At 54.1% G+C, this 18,001-nt stretch overlaps 1 protein-coding gene across 1 annotated transcript; it reads right to left on the minus strand.

Annotated features, from left to right (window-relative positions):
- Positions 1-9,035: 9,035 nt before the first annotated feature.
- Positions 9,036-18,001, minus strand: LOC311427365 (maestro heat-like repeat-containing protein family member 7; the record flags this gene model as incomplete). Its single annotated transcript, XM_084504676.1, has 19 exons — positions 9,036-9,388; positions 9,566-9,625; positions 9,943-10,045; positions 10,248-10,349; positions 11,429-11,584; positions 12,085-12,261; positions 12,790-12,930; positions 13,061-13,175; positions 13,939-14,076; positions 14,165-14,352; positions 14,931-15,069; positions 15,181-15,335; positions 15,527-15,667; positions 16,156-16,247; positions 16,746-16,989; positions 17,098-17,202; positions 17,368-17,454; positions 17,700-17,811; positions 17,928-18,001. 19 exons carry the CDS (start codon positions 17,999-18,001, stop codon positions 9,198-9,200), a joined length of 2,520 nt encoding a protein of 839 aa, XP_084360802.1. The 3' UTR covers positions 9,036-9,197.

An 18,001-nucleotide genomic window follows, 5' to 3' on the forward strand; every position in this document is an offset into this window, starting at 1 on the left:
AATGTGGAAAGAATCGAAGCTGCAACGTGAGTGGGAAGGACTGTTCCAAGTGCTCCCGACTCCTGAGATGGCAAGAAGAACGGCTGAGAAAAGTGCCTGTTCTCGTCCTGGTCTCCATTCTGCCAACCTGCTCCTTTTCATTCCTTCTTTCTGCTTCTTTATTGATGACATAACTTCGTCACATCGTGTTGCCTTCCTTTTTTTTTTTTTTTTTTTTTATCTTGAGGGCAGGCTCCCCTCCTATACCCTTCTCTCCACAGCAGTTCTTTTCAAAACAACTTTTCATTGGTCAAACAACTTTGCAAATAACAGTAACAGTAAACACCCAGAAACTTCCATGCCTCAATGGCTGGAGAACAAGAAACCCGAGACTGCATGCAGTCTCCTGAATCACCCTTCTCTGTTCCCTCTAAACTCTTTTACATTCCTGATGGCCTCATCGAGAAGAGTCTAGTGTTAGGGTGGTGTTAGTGTCTAGTGTGGGGCTTTCCAACCCCCATGGCCACCCTCCCAAATCTTCCCCTTCTTTATTAATATCAACCATTTTCTTGACATGAATTACCACTCCATATATAACACTTCCAATTAGGTGGTAAATTCTTCCTTGCCCTCCCATCACCACATAGCCACCAATACCCTATACCTAATTTTCACCCACTTTCCAAAGATCCATCCACTCCAGACTCCTTATCAGGGTCGTATGCTACTTGGATAGTAATATTACAAAATGACCTTAAATTGGCTAGATTATATCCCCCTGCATTTCCCGGTTTTGAACAGTCAGGTTCCCGACCAAAACTAAGCCCCAGATCACGCAAGATCTTTTGTTCACTGCCATCATTGACCCCCATACACCGACTTTTAACAGTAACGTTTCCCGTGCTTGTAAAGCAAATTTCGGTCCCTCAGGGAGGGTATAATTTACCCTTTCCACTCCCCAACATTGAGCGGACCACGTCTGATTAGTCTATATAATGCATTGTTCCAATTTCTGGAGGGTATCCCATATAGCGGGATTTCCATATTGCCCCTCGGAAGTGCAGTACATATCCAACAGTCAGATAAATTTAAAGATCGGGCGACTCTTTCAGGTATGTTTACATTCGAGTTTTCCTTCCATGCTTGAGCTGATACAATAGTTACAAGCAATGTCCAAAGTCCATACGTGTTGCCTTTTCAATTTCAACTTATTGGGTCCCATCGTTTCAAGTGTCCATGGACCTTGCGTTGACTTCTTGATTCTCATGTGGTGAATCCAAGCAGGTTGTTCTTTAATTTTTACTGCGGTGTATGATGTAAGCAGCACCTGAAAGGGTCCTTCCCACTGGGGTTCCAAAGTTTATTTCTGCAAGAGACTTTACATACATAGATGTATAATCTCCAGGTTGTACATTGTGTATAGGTCTATCCAAAATGCTACTCCGGGTTCCAGCTACATATTTTCCAATTTTGTCTAATTGTTTCCCTAATGCCACCATATAGGATGTCATAATTTTGTCTCCTGCTTGTGCGGACATCCCCTTCTGTATTCCATAGGGTTGTCCATACAGGATTTCAAAAGGGCTCAGTCCCTCCTTTGCTCTTGGCCTTGTTCGTATGCATAAGAGAGCCAAAGGAAGAGACTGAGGCCAGGCCAGATTCGCTTCCTGTCCCAACTTTACAGTCTGTTGTTTGATCAAGTGGTTCGTCTTTTCTACCTGGCCACTTGACTGAGGGCGATATGGGGTATGAAGTTGTCAATCTATACCTAGATGGCGGCTGATTTGTTGCACTATTCTTGAAATAAAAGGCGGTCCCCTGTCAGAGGATATAGTAGCTGGTACCCCAAAACGTGGTATTATTTCCTGTATTAGTATTCTTACCACCTCCCTAGCCTTGGCTGTTCTGGTAGGAAACGCCTCTGGCCAACCTGAAAAGGTGTCAGTTAATACCAGCATGTATCGGTACCCCCCTTTTCTTGGGAGTTCCAAAAACTCAATCTGCCATTGTTGTCCAGGCCCGTTACCTTTTCCAATTTGGCCTATCCCTAATTTTGGAGTATTTTGGGGATTAGTCTGGAGGCAAAGGTCACACTGCTGAGTCAGTTGTCTCGCAGTGGTTCCTTGCTACAATTTCTCTGATCCAATGTTTATATAAGGCTTCAGTCCCCCAGTGCCTCTTTCTATGTTCCTCTCTTATCAAGGGCCATATCATATAAGAGGGAATAATCATTTTCCCTTGGGGTAAGAGCCCACCCTTCCTCGTTATAGGAACCTGCTAGATCAGTAATTAATTTCTGATCTTCCTTGGTATATTTGGGCTTACCTTCTAGGGAGATTTGCCCACTGGGGATCAGGGCCCCTTCTGTTTTTACCTCCCTTTTGGCTGCATGTTTTGCCTCTCTGTCTGCTGTCGTGGTTCAGCTCGAGTGGGCAGCCGAGCTCCACCACAGCCGCTCTCTCACTCCCCCTCCTCAAAGAGGAATGGGGAGAAAACATGTGAAAATGGCTCAAGGATTGAGATAAGGACGAGAAAATCACGCAGTAATTATTGTAACGGGCAAAACAGACTCGGCATAAGGAGATAGTAAGATTTATTGCCTATTACTAACAAGCGAGAGAAGTGAGAAAACAAAGGAAAAAGCAAACCAAAAGCACCTTCCCCCCCATCCACCCTCTTCCACCTCCTCCCCCCGAGCGGCACAGGGGAACGGGGGAATGGGGGTTATGGTCAGTCTACAGCACTTCTTCTCTGCCGCTCCTTCTCGGTCACTCTCGTCCCCTGTGCTGTGGGGTCCCACCCACGGGATGCAGTCCTTGATGAACTGATCCGGCGTGGGCTTCCCACAGGCAGCAGCTCTTTCAGAACTGCTCCAGATATGGGTCCGTACCACGGGGTCCATCCCTCAGGAGAAAACTGCTCCAACCTGGCTCCCCTACAGGCAGCAGCTCCTGCTGGGTCACCTGCTCCTGCGTGGGCTCCTCTCCACGGGCTACAGGTCCGGCCTGGAATCTGCTCCGGCAGGGGTCTTCCACAGGCGGCAGCCTCCGTCGGTGCAGGGCCACCTGCTCCACCGTGGTCTCCTCCACGGGCTGCAGCGTGGAACCCTGCTCCACCGTGGTACTCCATGGGCTGCAGGGGGACATCCTGCTTCACCATGCTCCTCACCACAGGCCGCAGGGGACTTCTGCTCCGGCGCCTGGAGCACCTCTCCCCCTCCCTCTACACTGACCTTGGCACGTGCAAGGCTGTTCTCTCACTCCCTTGACTCTCCCGGCTGCTGTGTGGCGCAGCGTTTTTTCCCTGTCTTAAATATGCTCTCACAGAGGCGCAAAACAACATCACTTATTGGCTCGGATCTGGAAAACAATGGGGCCCTTCCCGAACATGGGGCAGCTTCTAGATCTTTCTCACAGAAACCACCCCTATGGCTCCCTGCTACCAAAACCTTGCCACGTAAACCCACTACATCTGCCAGCTCATTTCCTTTTTCCAATTCTGAGTTTGCTTTTTGGTGTGCTCTGATGTGCACGATTGCCACTTTCTCAGGGAGTTGAAGTGCTTCCAACAACTTCAAGATTACTTTTGCATGCTTGATATTTTTGCCATGCAAATTCAGTAATCCCCTCTCCTTCCAGATCACTCAATACGCATGTACAACCCCAAAGGCATATTTTGAGTCTGTATAGATGTTTTTGATTTTGTCTTGGGCCAATTCCAAGGCTCGGGTCAGATCAATTATTTCCACCTTTTGTGCAGGGGTGTTCGCAGGTAAAGGCCCGGATTCTACTGCCTCTTTACAAGTGGTAGCTGCATAACCATTGTGTCGTTTGCCACTTACGACTTAGCTGCTCCCATAAGTGAACCAGTTTTCTGTGTCTTCCATAGGATTGTCTTTCAGATCTGGACGGCACGAATATACTGCTTTGATGGTTTCCAGACAGTTGTGATGCACTGGGTCCCTTGTGTTCCCACTGAGAAAAGAAGCTGGATTGACAATGTTGGTGACTACAATTTCCACATCATCCTGTTCCACCACTGTAGCCTGATATTTCAAAACTCTTTGTGGGGAGAGCTAATGTCCACCTTCTGCTTCCAGTACTGCAGATACCGTATGGGATGCTAACACGGTTATTTTCTGGCCCAAGGTAAATTTTTCGGCCTCCTGGATGTTTAGTACTATGGCCACAACCGCTCACAAACATCCAGACCATCCCTTTGCAGTTGTGTCCAATCGTTTGGAGAAATAAGCAACTGCCCTACGGTATGGGCCCAGGTCTTGTGCTAATATTCCCAGGGCAATCCCCTGCTTCTCGTGGGAAAAAAGGTAAAATGGCGTACTCACATCTGGGAGTCCCAAAGTTGGAGCTGACGTCAGGGCCTTCTTCAGTAGCTTGAAAGCTTGTATTGCTTCCTTGTTCCATTGAAGGCATTTCTGTTCAGTAGTCGTGAGTGCATACAGGGGTTTAACAAGCAGTCCGTAATTCTAAATCCATAGATGGCACCACCCGCTCATACCCAAAAAGGTCCATAGTTCCTTCACTGTTTGTGGTCTTGGAGTTTGGAATATTGCCTCTTTTCGAGCCTGTCTCAAGGTCCTTTCCCCAGCACTGATTTCATATCCCAAATAGGTTACCTGTTCTTGTACTACTCGGGCCTTTTTCTTAGATACCCTGTACCCTTGGAGTCCGAGAAAGTCTGGCAGATTCACCGCCCAAGTCAGGCAGGTGTTCCTTGTTCTAGTAGCAGTCAGAATATCATCAACATATTGCAGCAATTTCCCTTCTCCTGGTGGGGCCTCCCAGGATTCAAGATCTTTCGCTAACCGATTTCCAACTATTGTGGGGCTATTCTTGAAGCCTTGGAGTAACACCGTCCAGGTGAGTTGGGTCCTACGCCCACTCTTGGGGTTTTCCCATTCAAATGCAAATCTTTTCTGGCTGGCTTCATGGAGAGGGAGGCAAAAGAAGGCATCCTTTAAGTCAAAAACTGTAAACCAGGCTAGTTCTGGTGTTAATACAGTTATTTATTGCCCGTAGATCCTGGACCACCCTATATGACTCATCCGGCTTGTGGACAGGTAATATAGGGGTATTAAAATTGGATTCACATTCCCTCAACAATCCTACTTACACTTTTATTATTGGTCGAATTCCTTCCCTATCTTCCTGCTTTAGAGCGTACTGCTCGATCCTCACTGGCTGCTTTCCCTCCTTGAGCCGAATCTCAACACGTGGGGCATTTTTAGCTCTCCCAGGTTCATCAGTAGCCCATACGCCTGGGTATACCTGGTTTACGACTTCTTCATTAACTTGTCCTTCCATTGGCAGGTTGACTAGGGCTAAACTCATTACCCGTATATATTGTTGATCCTTTACCTCCAGAGTAATCTCCCCTTTTTCAAATTTTATTACTGCTCCTAATTGCTCTAATAAATCTCTACCTAAGAGTGCCCTTGGGGAGTTAGGCATATATAAAAATCTGTGTATGCCCCATTGTTTCCCTAACTTGTACTTCAAAGGTTGACAAAAATAAGCCTTTTCAGGTCGATCGGTTGCACCTTTTACCCTAACATAATCATTCCCTAAAGCCATTAATGCTTGATTTAGAACTGAATATGTTGCCCCCATACCAATAAGAAAGTTCACTTCCGTTTCTCCCCTATCTTCATTATAACCAGTGGAGGATCCGTTAGGGTAGATTCCCCAGGTCCCCGTTATTTCTGCCAAAATCAGGGGCTGATTACCCTAGGAAAAGGCTAGTCAGTTTGTTCTCTGAATCCGAGAGATCTGGGTCCGAATATTTTTCATTTATTTTTTTTTCCATTACATTTCAAAGTTGGTCCAAAAATTCCATAGGGGTTTCTTTTGGACCTTGTTGGAAGCATATTCTCAATTCCCAATTCAAACAGATTCGAGTATTAACTTAACTTCATAATTTTCGGGATGATTAGGGTCGCAGTGGGGTCGGTCAGGGGAATGCAATTGTCAACAGTTCCCTGAGCGGTCCCATTGGCAATCTGAGCTTGCACATGAACTCAGGTTGTTTTAAGAGTTAACTGCTTTTCTGTTTCCATAACAACTCTCTCTGGGACCCATCATGATCCCTTTGCCCCAGAGGGCTAACACCTGTGATTTTGAGATCTCAGCCTGGGGCTGAGACAGAGCTTCTAAAATTCCTACATCCTCTTTCCCTGCTCATTCAACTTTAAACACCTTTAACACCTTCAACAACCCTTTTATCACTTCCTTTATCTTTCTCCAGCCTGTACTTTTCTAATGCCAACACCAAAGGCTCAGTCAAGGGCCAATTAACTCCGCTCCTTTTCTCTCTAAGATGCTGAAACAACATATCTGTATACTACATTTCATCTTATTTTCCTTCTCTCCTCAAAGGACTTTATTGACTGTAATAAAGGACATATTGACCGTAATACGGTGTTATGATTAATAGTTCCATCGTGGGGCCACTCCTCTCCATCCTCTAGTTTATAAAGTGGCCACCACTGATTACAATATTTGATAACAGTTCTTTTACTCTCTGTCCCCCCTCTTCCCATTATATCCCTCCAATGTGTTAGTATACATTCTAGGGGGCTTTTCCGCGGGATTTCTTTGCTTTGACCTTTTCCCATTCTAATCTATAGCAGTTAATATTGCACCATTTTCCTAGGAGCTCTTTACTAGTCAATCCCAATCCCTCCAAAATCCACAATATATAGAGATACACAAGTAAAATCAGACCACTGTAAATTAACTGCCTGTAGACAATTACACTGAGGACATTTAAACCCGACGAGCAGATAATATGCCTGGGCAAATTTCGTTCCCTTAGGCATACACCTCAATGGCAGTTCTTATATTATATTTACATATTCACATATTAACATATGTTTAAAAGAACACCTTAACAAAAATGCCCGGGCCTTTACATATACAACAACATACAGTTATTATTCCAATTAGAATTATTCCCCAGCAGCTGCAAACATTATGCCAGTTACCATTAAAGCTCGCCTACCCTCCTCCCGTCTCTTCTATGATCTTCAGGATGTTCCTTGTGGTTCCTAGAACCAGGGTATGGCAGCTTCTACTCTAAACCCCTTTTGGCCGCTCTATCGGCCACCTCCGTTTGGCCACTCTACCGGCCACCTCCCAGGACGCCTTCAGGGTTCGTGTTGCACGCTAGACATCTCTATGTGGCTTATCGACCTCCCCGGCCAATTGGCTTACCTTAATTAAGGTGTACCGTTTGCCCGCAACCACAGGAACTTCCTGTATCCCTGCAGTGAGTGGCTGGGAGAGGAGCTCCTCTGAGAGAGAAAAAGGGGCTCGGGGCGCGCCTAGGAGGTCTGCTCCACAGTCGATCCTGCAGCCGAACAGAGTCCTCCTGCCTGGCTCGCCAAACTCATGCGCAGAAAAGACTCCACAACCATAGGGTTGCGATCCTGGGGTGTCATGGCATACCGCTACTTGTGTTTGGGGAGCTGGTCAGAGCACCCACCTCCATTTCTGTTTATGGTGGCTGAGTTTGTTCAAGTAATCCCTGACTTGATACCTGTCCCCTGCTGGTGGTTCTGCGGAGTCCTGCCTTTAGGCACAAAGACCCAGGACCAGCCCTTCAGAAACCCACACTGGCTACTTCTGATCCCTCCGTTTTCTCGCATGTCAGCTGCAGCGCCTTCCCTGGCCCAGGCTCAGTGCTCATCACAGCAATGGCTGACATCCCAGCAGAAGCCAGCCCGCTCTCTTTGGGCGCTACCTCAATGCATGACTTTGCTCACTTTGGCCCCTCCAGCTCTCTCCCCACTCCCGGTGCAAGGACGGAGTGAGAGAGCAGCTGTGTGGTGCTCAGCTGCCCACTGGGCAGCCAGCATGGGGCACGAAGGATTTGAGATAACAGCATCACTGGCGATCACCTGATTTTCACCTACGTAGAAGCAAGCAGCTCCAACGCAGCCGTGTACCTACTGCTCCATGGGATGCTACTATGCAGTCTAACCCCTCATGGTTCTGAACTACCCCTGCTGATAAGGATGTGACCTCCTGTAGCGCTGAGGTGATAGAATCTGCCGGAACATTAGTAATTTGCTCCACTGTAGCGGACGTTTAGTAAAGCATGTTGTGTTAAAGGATAAGGAAGTTTGGCAGGACCTAAACCCCCTTGCGTTCCAACTTGTCCTCAGATATCAGAGGGGCTGGGGGTGGCTGGGTTTGGATTCTGAGCGATGCCCTGTTTGGAACTATAAATCCAGTTGTATTCAATAGACTAAATTATCGTGATCATGGATGCACATATCGTGTAATACACTTTCAGTCTAGTAAATGACTGGTGTAGTTTATTGGAGCAACACGAGCACAGGTTCTTTTGGATTGCCGCTGATGAAGACTCTGTCTGCAAAGCACGTGCAAATACCAAGAATATGACTAACACAACCAGCTACATATACGTTAACTTGTGGAACAACTCTATAGAGAATGTTAGGTTTCCCAGGGAAGCACTCGCTGTAACTGAGGGTTCAGACCTCACCCTGTAGGCATCCCTGTAGGGGGGAAGAGAGGTTCAGCACGGCAGCCTTCGGCTGATGCCAGGAGTCAGCGACGTCCTCCCTACTTGTCTGTGGTGGTGTCTTCCCCAACATTTTCCTCTCTTGAGCCCTTTTTTTACTATGTTCCTGCTTTTAGGTAGTGAGCGACTCAAGTCATATGCGCCTTTGTTGTGACTGGTATACATTTTCCTGGCTTTTGTTTTTGCTCAGGGAAATTCAGAGCGTGTGCTCAGTGAGAGGTAGTTGCACCTTGGAGGCGGGTAGCCTTGGGGATGGAGGTGTATTTTGGCACTGTAGTGAGATTATAATGAGCAAAGTTCATCCAGAGGACATGAGTAGGTTGTCAGTTAGTCTCAGGGCTGGCCATGTAATCTATCAGTTCCGTACCATCAGGCTCACTCTAAAATCGCGCTGTTCCTAGCAAAATGGCCCGACGCCCAGGAAGGCAAAGGCGGTGGGTTGCTCTAACACGCTGTGGCCAGGGAAGCAAAAGCTTTCCTTCCTCTTGGTTTCACAGCCTAGCAGAGCAGCTTGGTGCCGTGGAGTTTTCTAACCATTCAGTTTTCACACAAAAAAATGACACGTTCAAGCAGTGAAGAAAGAGGGCTGTTTCTTTGGGGAAAGTCCAGCAGAGAGGTTACTCGGCGGGGCCCGAGGGCTGGAGCTGGGCTCAGCACTGAGCACAGCTGCAGCAGCATAGCCAGCCAGCTCTCGGGACACGGGGCCTCCTCTCCCACACCCTCCGGAGCCGGTAACGTAGTGCTTGCAGGCTGAATGTGGAGGAAGTTCTCAGGACCAGGATGGTTTCAGTCACCAGGGAGGAGACCGAAGGGCTGCTGTAGCCCTCCATGCTTCTCAGGGCTGACATGGAAAGGAACAGAGGGCAGCTCAGAGCCTGCATCACTGGGAAGCACGCCCAGGAACCCCTCCTGCCAAGCCCACCCCACCTCCTCAGCTGGGGCAGGGGTCGCAGCTCACTGCCCAGGGTCTTTTCTCCTCCCAGACAGTTCGTGCTGATACCCCACTGCCCTCACTCACCCTCGATGATGTTCTCTAGCTTCTCCTTGCGCCCATCCACCAAGTGCTGCCCGGCAAGCCCTAGGTACACACGGCCCATCACAGATCCCGCTGGCCAGCTCGCCCCAGACACAGTCCCCCCCTCAACATCCCTGCCGGCTTGGCCATGTGTGCCCAAGTGTGACACCACCCAAGGAGGCTGCGAGGCACTCGCTAAGCTTCCCACCAGCAACCACTGCATGGGCAGGGGGTGGCCGAGGGCAGCAGGGAGCCCCCACAGGCACTCCAGGCCCACTCTGAGCTGGCAGTGCTCTGCAGCCACGTGGCTGATTCAGCAGCAGCTGGGGCTGCGGCCAAGCTGCTGTGGGGCACAGAGGGCCCATGGGGTTGTGACTCACCAATGAACCTGATGGCCGCCTCTTGCAGGGGCTCCTGGGGGCTCCACAGGTATGGCAGGCTCTGGCACAGGTAGTCATCCACTCTGCTGCTGTGCCCCACCAGCTGGAAGAGAATAGTACATGTGGATGGGGCTGGTGCAGCCTTGCCCCTTGGCCAGGCCAGCCCTGTACGTGGGACTGGCTTCCCCTGCTGGGATAGCCTGATGCAGTGGCTAGAGGCAAGGGTAGCCACCCTGCACCCTGGGCCAGGGCTGGCAGGCCTTGTCTGGGCCAGGTTTTGGGAGCCCTCGGGCAGTTGTCCTTACCAGGCACTTGCCAATCCTCTGTGGCTGCGCTGTCTCCAGCAGGTTCCTGAGCTGCTTCCACTTCAGGAGCTTGGCAGCACCAAGGAGGGCTTCCCGAGAGGCCTGCAGAGCAGCAGAGAGTGGGAGATGAAACCACTGCGCATTGGACAGGCCCTGGTTGTCCTGCACCTTGGCGAGGCTTGGGGGCTTTTCTGGCCCTTGCTGGGGAGGTGCAGCAGCTGGGGAAGGCATCTGCCAGAGGGTTCAGTGCTCGGGCAGAGGTGTGGGGCAACCACCAGCTCTGGCACTTCATGCTGCTGGGGCTGCAGGACAGAAGTCCCCCAGAGCTGCTCATCTGCAGCCAAGGCCAGCAGGCAGGTGAAGCGCTGCAGTCACTGAGGCACCAGGGCAGGAGGCAGCCAGGGACGCCACGCACGGGGACCCCAGCAGGCTGTTCCCTAGGGCCTGGGCTCCAGAGCCCGCCACCGCGGACACAGGGCCAGACCCCTGCCCTGGCTGCGGCTCCCTTCCCAGGCTGGCAGCCATGCTGGCTCCTGCAACCCCTGGCAGGGGCTGCACCCTTCTGCGTGGCCCAGGGCAGCCTGCAGGCCAGGGTTTCTGCAGTGAGCACGCTGGCGGCTCCAGGGTGCTCATGCCCAAGAGAGCAAAGGAGCATTCAGCCTAGGCATCTGGCGGGTCCCTGTGCATAACATGGGGTCGACAACTGTTGGGCACCTCACCACTGGCCTCAGACACCTGCAGGCACAGCTGGGATGCCCGTGAAAACTCTAGTGCCTAGGTATCTGTGGCTACGCAGCACTGCTGAGCACAGCTGGGAGCAGGCAGGGCAGGTCTGGAAAATGTCCGTGCCCACCTTCTTGGCCCATGACAGCTCTGGGGCTGCAGGAAGCCTCCCAGTGGGCTTTTCTGTGGAGGGCTGCATGCGGGGCTGGATGTGGGGCAGGGAGAGGCCCCTCCGCTCTGGCCCTCTGTGCAGGCGGAGGTGTAGTAGGGGCAAAATGGCTGTGGTGGGCCTGGTGCAGGCACAGAGGGGCTCTGCACCTTTCTTTTGGATTCGGGAGCTTTGGCCCTGAGGTGAGGCACATTCAGAGGGAGCCTTGCTAACAGCCCATGCCCCTAATGCTCAGGCCCTCCTGAGGGGTGTTGCCCCCTCAAGTGAATGCTCAGCTTAGTGTCCCCACCTCAGCCACACGCTGGTCCTGGTCATGCAGGTGGAAGAAGAGGGGGAGGATGGTGCTCTGCACTTGCTTCTTCATCTCCATCTTATGGGTGCCCTCTGCAACCTCCATGGCATCCTTGCAGAGAAGGATGGAGAGCTCTCTCATGCAGCTGCACTCCTGGTGAGACAGAACAAGGGAGGACCTCAGTCCAGGCTCTTCCGAGCTCACAGTGAGCAAGGGGTCGGTGTGGCAGACAGGGAGACACACGCTCCTGGCTCTTACTCTGCAGTGAGCTGTGGCAGGTAGGCCAAGTGTGTGGGCAGTGCAAAATGGCTCAAGACACAGGAAGGGCAAGGCAGTGGGTTGCAGATGGTCCACCCTGGGGCTGGCAAGGGGACACATGGCAAGGGGAGAAGCGGCCATGGGCAGCAAGGGGCCGAGGAGAAGTTGCCATTGTGGAGCACACATCTGCAGGGCTCTGCACAGGGAGGGGCTGCCCCAGCAGGAGAGCCCAAGAAGCACCAAGCAAAACGTTTCCAGCACGTGCCCAGGGATCGTGGTGGGCGAAGAATTCGCAGGCCAGTGAGACACGCGGAGAGGGACGCACCACCCCCAGGCCACATTCACGTGCCCCGTGGCCACGCTAGCCAAACCTCCTGCTTGCCCACCAGACTTACGTTTTCAAAGAGGGGCAGGAGCCTGTCAGGCAGCTGCAGAGCGATGGGGCCAGCCACTTGCCCATCTGCTAGGCGCAGAGTGTTGCGGAGGACAGTCACGGCCTTCATACTGATGTCGCTGTTGGCATCCTGCAGTTGCTGCACGACCTCTGGCAGCAGGTCTTGCAGAGTTACTGCCTACATGAAACACAGCAGTTCTGTTTCAGAAACACCGAAGACCATCCTGGCAGAAGCCCTTTGCTTACAGCAGGCACAGCCCAGAGCAGAGGTCTGTCTCCAGGAGCGTGCTGAGGCCCCTTCAGACAGAAGGCTGCTGCCTTGGGTTGCAGAAGTAGCCACTTGTGTCAGCCTGGCCCCGTGCGGGGCCTCATCTTCCCAACCTCAGCAGGATGACTGCTCTGGGTAGAGTGCTCCTGCAGCTGAGGCAGCCCTGCGCTGGCTGGCCTGGGGCCTGGCATTGACCTCTTTCTGGCACAGCAGGAGGTGCCTTTGAGCGGACACTGGTGCCGCTCTCCTCGTGCTGCACAGTCCAGGCAGGGGCTGCCCAGAAGCGCTCAGGGGCTGATGAAGAAGGCAGTGAGAGCAGTGGAGCCACTACCGCCCCTCCCGATTCTTGGCAAAGTCCAAGCAAGCCTCTGCGGGCAACAGCACCTGCAGCCCAGCCCCAGGCGGATGCCGCCACTTGGCCCAGATGCCCCCACTCACCATCTTGGGTCTCGTAGACAGCGTGACGAGGCTTGTAACCGCCATCCCACGCAGCACCGAGGACTGACTGTGCAGGTGTGAATGAAGAATGTCTGGGATGCAGGCATTGACAAGCTGCTCAAAGTCTACGCAGTCCAGCAACTGAAAGACACCCAGCAGCCCAGTGAGAGCCTGGCCCAGCCGGCAGGACTCCTGGCAGCACGCTGAATCTGCCAGAGAGCCCAGAGTTTCAAGGCACCTTGGAGAGGCACCGCTTGCTGCTAGGCCCTACCTCCATGAAGACAGCCATGGCGGTGATCTCCTTGTGCTTCTGTCTCTGGCGGAGACATATGACTGCCTCTTCAAACGCCGAGGCACCGAAGAGCGGTGCTTTGCTTCGCAGAGCCCTGGCCAGGGGAAGAACGCATTGGTAGTACCAAGCTGGGCAAACAAACCTCCTTGGGACTGTGCTTTCAGCGCTAGCTGTTATCCCATGGGCCAGACCAGGGCAAGGCTTGCATTTCTGCACTCTGCTTCAGCAGCTGGTGCCATCCACTTGAGGAGAGGCCGCCCGCCCTTCACCACATACCTTGCCTTTGCAAACATGGAGGGTGACGAGCACAGATGTGCTCGATTCACTGAGGGATGCCCTGCCTACACACAAGTTGTGGCCTTCCAACAGATGCCATTTCCTGACCACTTTGGATCCCCAGGCCACTGAGCCTTCCCGCGCTCTCTGGCCACCCTTCCGGCTGCTCTGCCACACAGCTCCAGTGCAGGCTGTGGCATTGCCTGCAGAGCCAGCCCCAGCACTCTCCTGCACCACTGGTCCCCGAGGAAGGAGTGCATTGGAAGGTGACAGGTCCTGCGAGTCCTCCTCTTGCACTGGGCAAGAGCAGCCCTTCACCAAGGAGCTCTCAGAGGCAGCAGCATGGAAATCATAGAATGAATCGTAGAATGGCTCGGGTTGGAAGGGACCTTAAAGATCAAAGAGGCTACTTCCCCTGCCGGTCTCTCCTGAGATCCCTCAGTCACCAGCACTGAGGGTCAACGCTGTCCCTCGGACCCCTGGGGACACCTCACCAGCCACGAGGAAGGGGATCACGTGGGGCCCTCCACCTCTGGGGGAAGAGTGCCAGGGGAGACAAGGACAACTGATGAGGCAATCACCTAGTCAGCACAGCAACACCTGTGTGGAAGGTCTCATGTCTTAAAAGCGTGTCCCAGCCACCCTGCGTCTGGATGTCTTCAACCAAAGTGGCACCCCCCACGTGTTGGAAAAGAGCTCTCATGGTCATCACCGCAGTCCTGCATGCAGAGCACAATGCGCGTCACATGTGGCGCCCCAGCGCTGGCTCCGGCCTGGGGCACAGACCTGGCAGAGGGGATGGAGCACCTGAGAAAGATGCCTGGAGGCCACATGCACTCCCCCATCTGACTGCTGCTCCTGCTGAAGTCCTGCAGTGTGCACTCATGGATGAAGGAGATCTGGAAGAGCACGGCAATGTAGAGCTTGTGGAAAAGTGAGTGCGCAATGTTTTTGCTGGAGGGCAGCTGGAAGATCTTGTTCATGGCACTGGTTACCTGCAGAAAACAGTCAGGTGCAGCTCTCAGTGCACAGGTGTCCCTGCAGCACTGCCAGAGCTTGCGGGTTGGGGGGTGAGGGAGGTGGGGGTGGGGCGTCGCTCTGAGCTGATGGAGGCACCGGGCCAGAGCCCGCTGCCTGGCTGCCTGGCCTGGGGCCCAGCCCCAGCGGCTCCCTGGGTTCGTCTCTGCTTTGTGGCATGGGCAAGCCAGCTTTTCGTGTCCAGAGCAAAGGGCCCAGCAGGCCCCGGGGGTCTTGCCAGCTGTCCTCAGCTCCCTGGGCCAAACCTTGCAGCCTGCTTGGGCCAGGCAGCTGCCCTGCCCGGGGCTGCCCAGCAAGGCAGGAGCAGGCGGGGAGGGAGGAGGACAGAGAGCGGCAGGGCAGGGGTGGGCTGCGTGCCTGTGCGCAGTGGGGCCCCAGCAGTGCATGTGGCCCTGCTGGGCTCTGGCTCCCAGCCCCCCTGACTGGGGAGCCCCAGGGAAGGCTGGCGTTTGGGGACAGAGGAAGAGGGGAGGAGGGGATGGGGAGGGGAGTGCAGCCCCACTGGGGGTGAGCGAGGCCTGGTCCAGGAACTCACAGCCCAGGAACGGACACAGTTGTGGTGTGGGCCAAAGCCATCGTGCCCAGGCCCTATGTATTGCATCAGCAGCTTTCTCAGCACGTCTTCTGCAACGCAGGGCTCGGAGACCATCGTCTGCCACATGGCCGTGGCAACCCTGCAGAGACAAAGCATGCTGTCGATGGGGCCACCCCAGCCACTGCCCCTTGGCCTGTGCCGGCCCTGAGGGTCCTGAGCTGTGCCAGAGGTGGGTGGGTGGGCCCTGTACCTATCGCACCACGGGAAGACCTCCAGCAGGCCCTGGACCGCGTGCTCAGGGTGCAAGGAGGTGATCTGGAAAAGGGTCCTCTTCAGGATGTCCAGGAGTGATTCCTTGCTGACCGACGCCAGGCGGTCATGGATGATCTGCATGACCCGTGGCACCTGGAGGAGAGATGAGGGAGAATGGAGCGGAGCACAGCCATGGCCCCAGCTGCCACCAGCAAATGCTTCCCTCCTGTGGCTCTTTGCCAGCCCGAATGGCTGTCGGGGACTCCCAAGCCGTGGACCCGGGCCAGGGAGAACGGCCCCCGAGAGGGCAACAGCACAGGGCAATCTGTCTGCAAACTGCTAACCTCCTCCATCTGTGAGTCTGTGATCATATCCAACACGCGGGCAACCACCTTTGTGTCAGAGACCCTGGGGTGTGTCATGCCCTCCAAGATGGTGAGGATGAAGTCCGTCCTCTCGACAGGGAAGAGGAAGCTGCCAAATACCTGCGAGAGGGAAGACATGTCACACAGCCTGCCTTGGTGGCGGGCTGCAGCTGAGCAGCGAGGGCAGCTCTGGAGAGAGAGCCAGGGCAGTGCTGGCACTGTGCCCCCAGCACAGGCAGGAGCAAGAGCTGGCGTGGGCTTGCAAGGGCCGGCCTGGGCTGGGATGACTGTAGCCTCAGTGGCTGCGGAGAGGGAACTGCCCCGCAGGGTGAAGGCAGGTGGTGGAGGTCAGGGTCAGGGCACACTTGGCGGTGTGTAGGCAGCCAGGCCTTGTGGGTGGCCAGGACAGCTGGACCTGCAGTGCTGATGCTGGCCACTGACATTAGCCTTTGGCTGCTCCCTGCTGAGATATGGTGGGACCCTGCAGCCGGCTTGCTGGGAGGCTGTGACGGACCCTGCCTCCTGCCCGCAGTTCTTGGGGCACTGGTTCATCCAGGTCTCCTGTCAACCTCACAGCCAAGAATCCCAGGAAGGGAGGGGCTCATTACCGTCGGTTCGCTAGCAGCGTCCTTGGGCAGGAAGGTGCTTGGGCATTCCCGCTCCAGAAAGAGATACGGATAGGTAGGTGTCATCAGGTGGCCTGGGCAGCAAGGCAAACAGAGAGTGGGTGAGTGGTAGGAATGATGCAGAAGCTGCTGCTTGGAGAAGACAGCTGAGAACACCAAGCAGAGCTCTGATTGTGGCAGGGCGCTGTGTCTGTCAAAGAGGGGCACTCTGTGTTGGGTGGAGGGTAGGGGGTGGGGACAGGAGACATGCCAGGGAGGAAATGGGTCTTCTGTTGCAAGGGGGAGGAGGGCAAACCGCCTCGCAGTCTGCAGAAAGGCCAGAGAGTCTGGTCCGGCTTTCTGTTCTGAAGCAGGAGAGAAGCCCCACGATGCTGCTACTGCTACAGGCTCTCCAGTCCACTGGTTCTCAGGAGTGCTACTAAGCCACTGCCCCAGGGGACATCCTGCTGCTCCAATAGGGGCTGGGGGAGCCCCCTAGGGTTGGTGCAGCACGGCTGCTCCCCTGCTCCACCCTTGGAGGAATGTGCTGCTCTTTCCTCTAGCTGGGGAGGGCGGACAAAGCGGCGTATCACCATGCCTGGTCTTGACTGGGCCCTCGTGTCTGGAAGGTGCTAGCCCACCCCAGCCTCTCTTACTCTGTCGCACCATCACGATCCTGTGGATGGCGTGAAGAGCCTCTGCAGACCCACAGCTGATGTTCTCGTCCTCCTCGGCACAGCACAGGGTGAGGCACCCCATCAGCTGCCCCAGGAGTGGCACAGGCTTCGTCTGGAAGGTGCGAACGCTGACCGTGCCCACTCTGTTTGTGAACGAGTCCTGGGGTTGAGAGGATGGACAGTGGCAGCTTGGCTGAGCTAGTGCACTTGAGACAGCAGGAAGGGGTGAGGGAGTGCTTAGAGGTTGCCTGAACCACCAGCTCCTTACCTGCATCAGAGAAGTGGGGATCAGGGCCTCGCTCAGACTGGCAATCCTCCCCACGGCATACCGACGCTTTGCCACTTTCTCGGATCTTGTGAGGGGCAGCAGGGCCTGAGAAGAGAAAAGCTGCTGGTTTGCCTTGGGATGCAGTGGCAGCTCCCGTAGCGGCAGCTCTGCCAAGCGCCGGGCAGGGTTTACGCAGCGTGCCCAGGCTTCTCCTGAACAAGAGAAGAGCCTGGAAAGGGGGTATAGCCCGTCGCGGCCTTGGGGACAGACCCGCAAGATGATCTCCAGCGTAGCGGCAGTGTAGTCCGATGAAGTACACACCAGCACTTCCAGCACGCTGTCCAGAGATTTCAGAATCTGTAAGGAAGACAGAGCGGGTGGTGCTTTTTTGTTGGTCCTTCCTCATGGGAAGCTGGCTTGAATGCCTGCTGCCTGAGGCAGGCCTCAGCTGCCCAGTGGTGCCAGCAACCTGCCCAGTGGTGTCTCAGGATCTCCGTTGTCTTTCTGTTTCTCCCGTGGTCTTTCAGCAGCCAAAGCTAACTAGGAAAAAGTGCGCAGGAACTGACTGGCAGCAGGCTCTCTGTAGCTCACTCGCTGCTTACCTCAGCATAAAGTGAAGCATCCAACTTGCCCCTCTCCGTCTCTGAAGCAAGAGAGCCAATGGCGTTGATGCAGGGGCCGAGGTGCTGTGACAGCAGTGCTAGGTTCTCTTTGCTGCAAGGAGAGGAGAGAAGGTGCCCATTGGAGGCTGGCACTAGGAGCAGTGCCCAGATGCCCTGGGAAGGTGACCGTAGATGTCAGGGCCTGGGGTCACCAGGTGGGACCCGTACTGGGTGAGCAAGGTTTGTGTGGAGGCATCTTCTCCCTCTCCCATGCTGCTGAGCCAGGGATAGAGGGCAGTCAT

The sequence above is a fragment of the Aythya ferina genome (genome assembly GCF_964211825.1).
Source record: "Aythya ferina genome assembly, chromosome: Z".
Classification (NCBI taxonomy): Eukaryota; Metazoa; Chordata; class Aves; order Anseriformes; family Anatidae; genus Aythya; species Aythya ferina.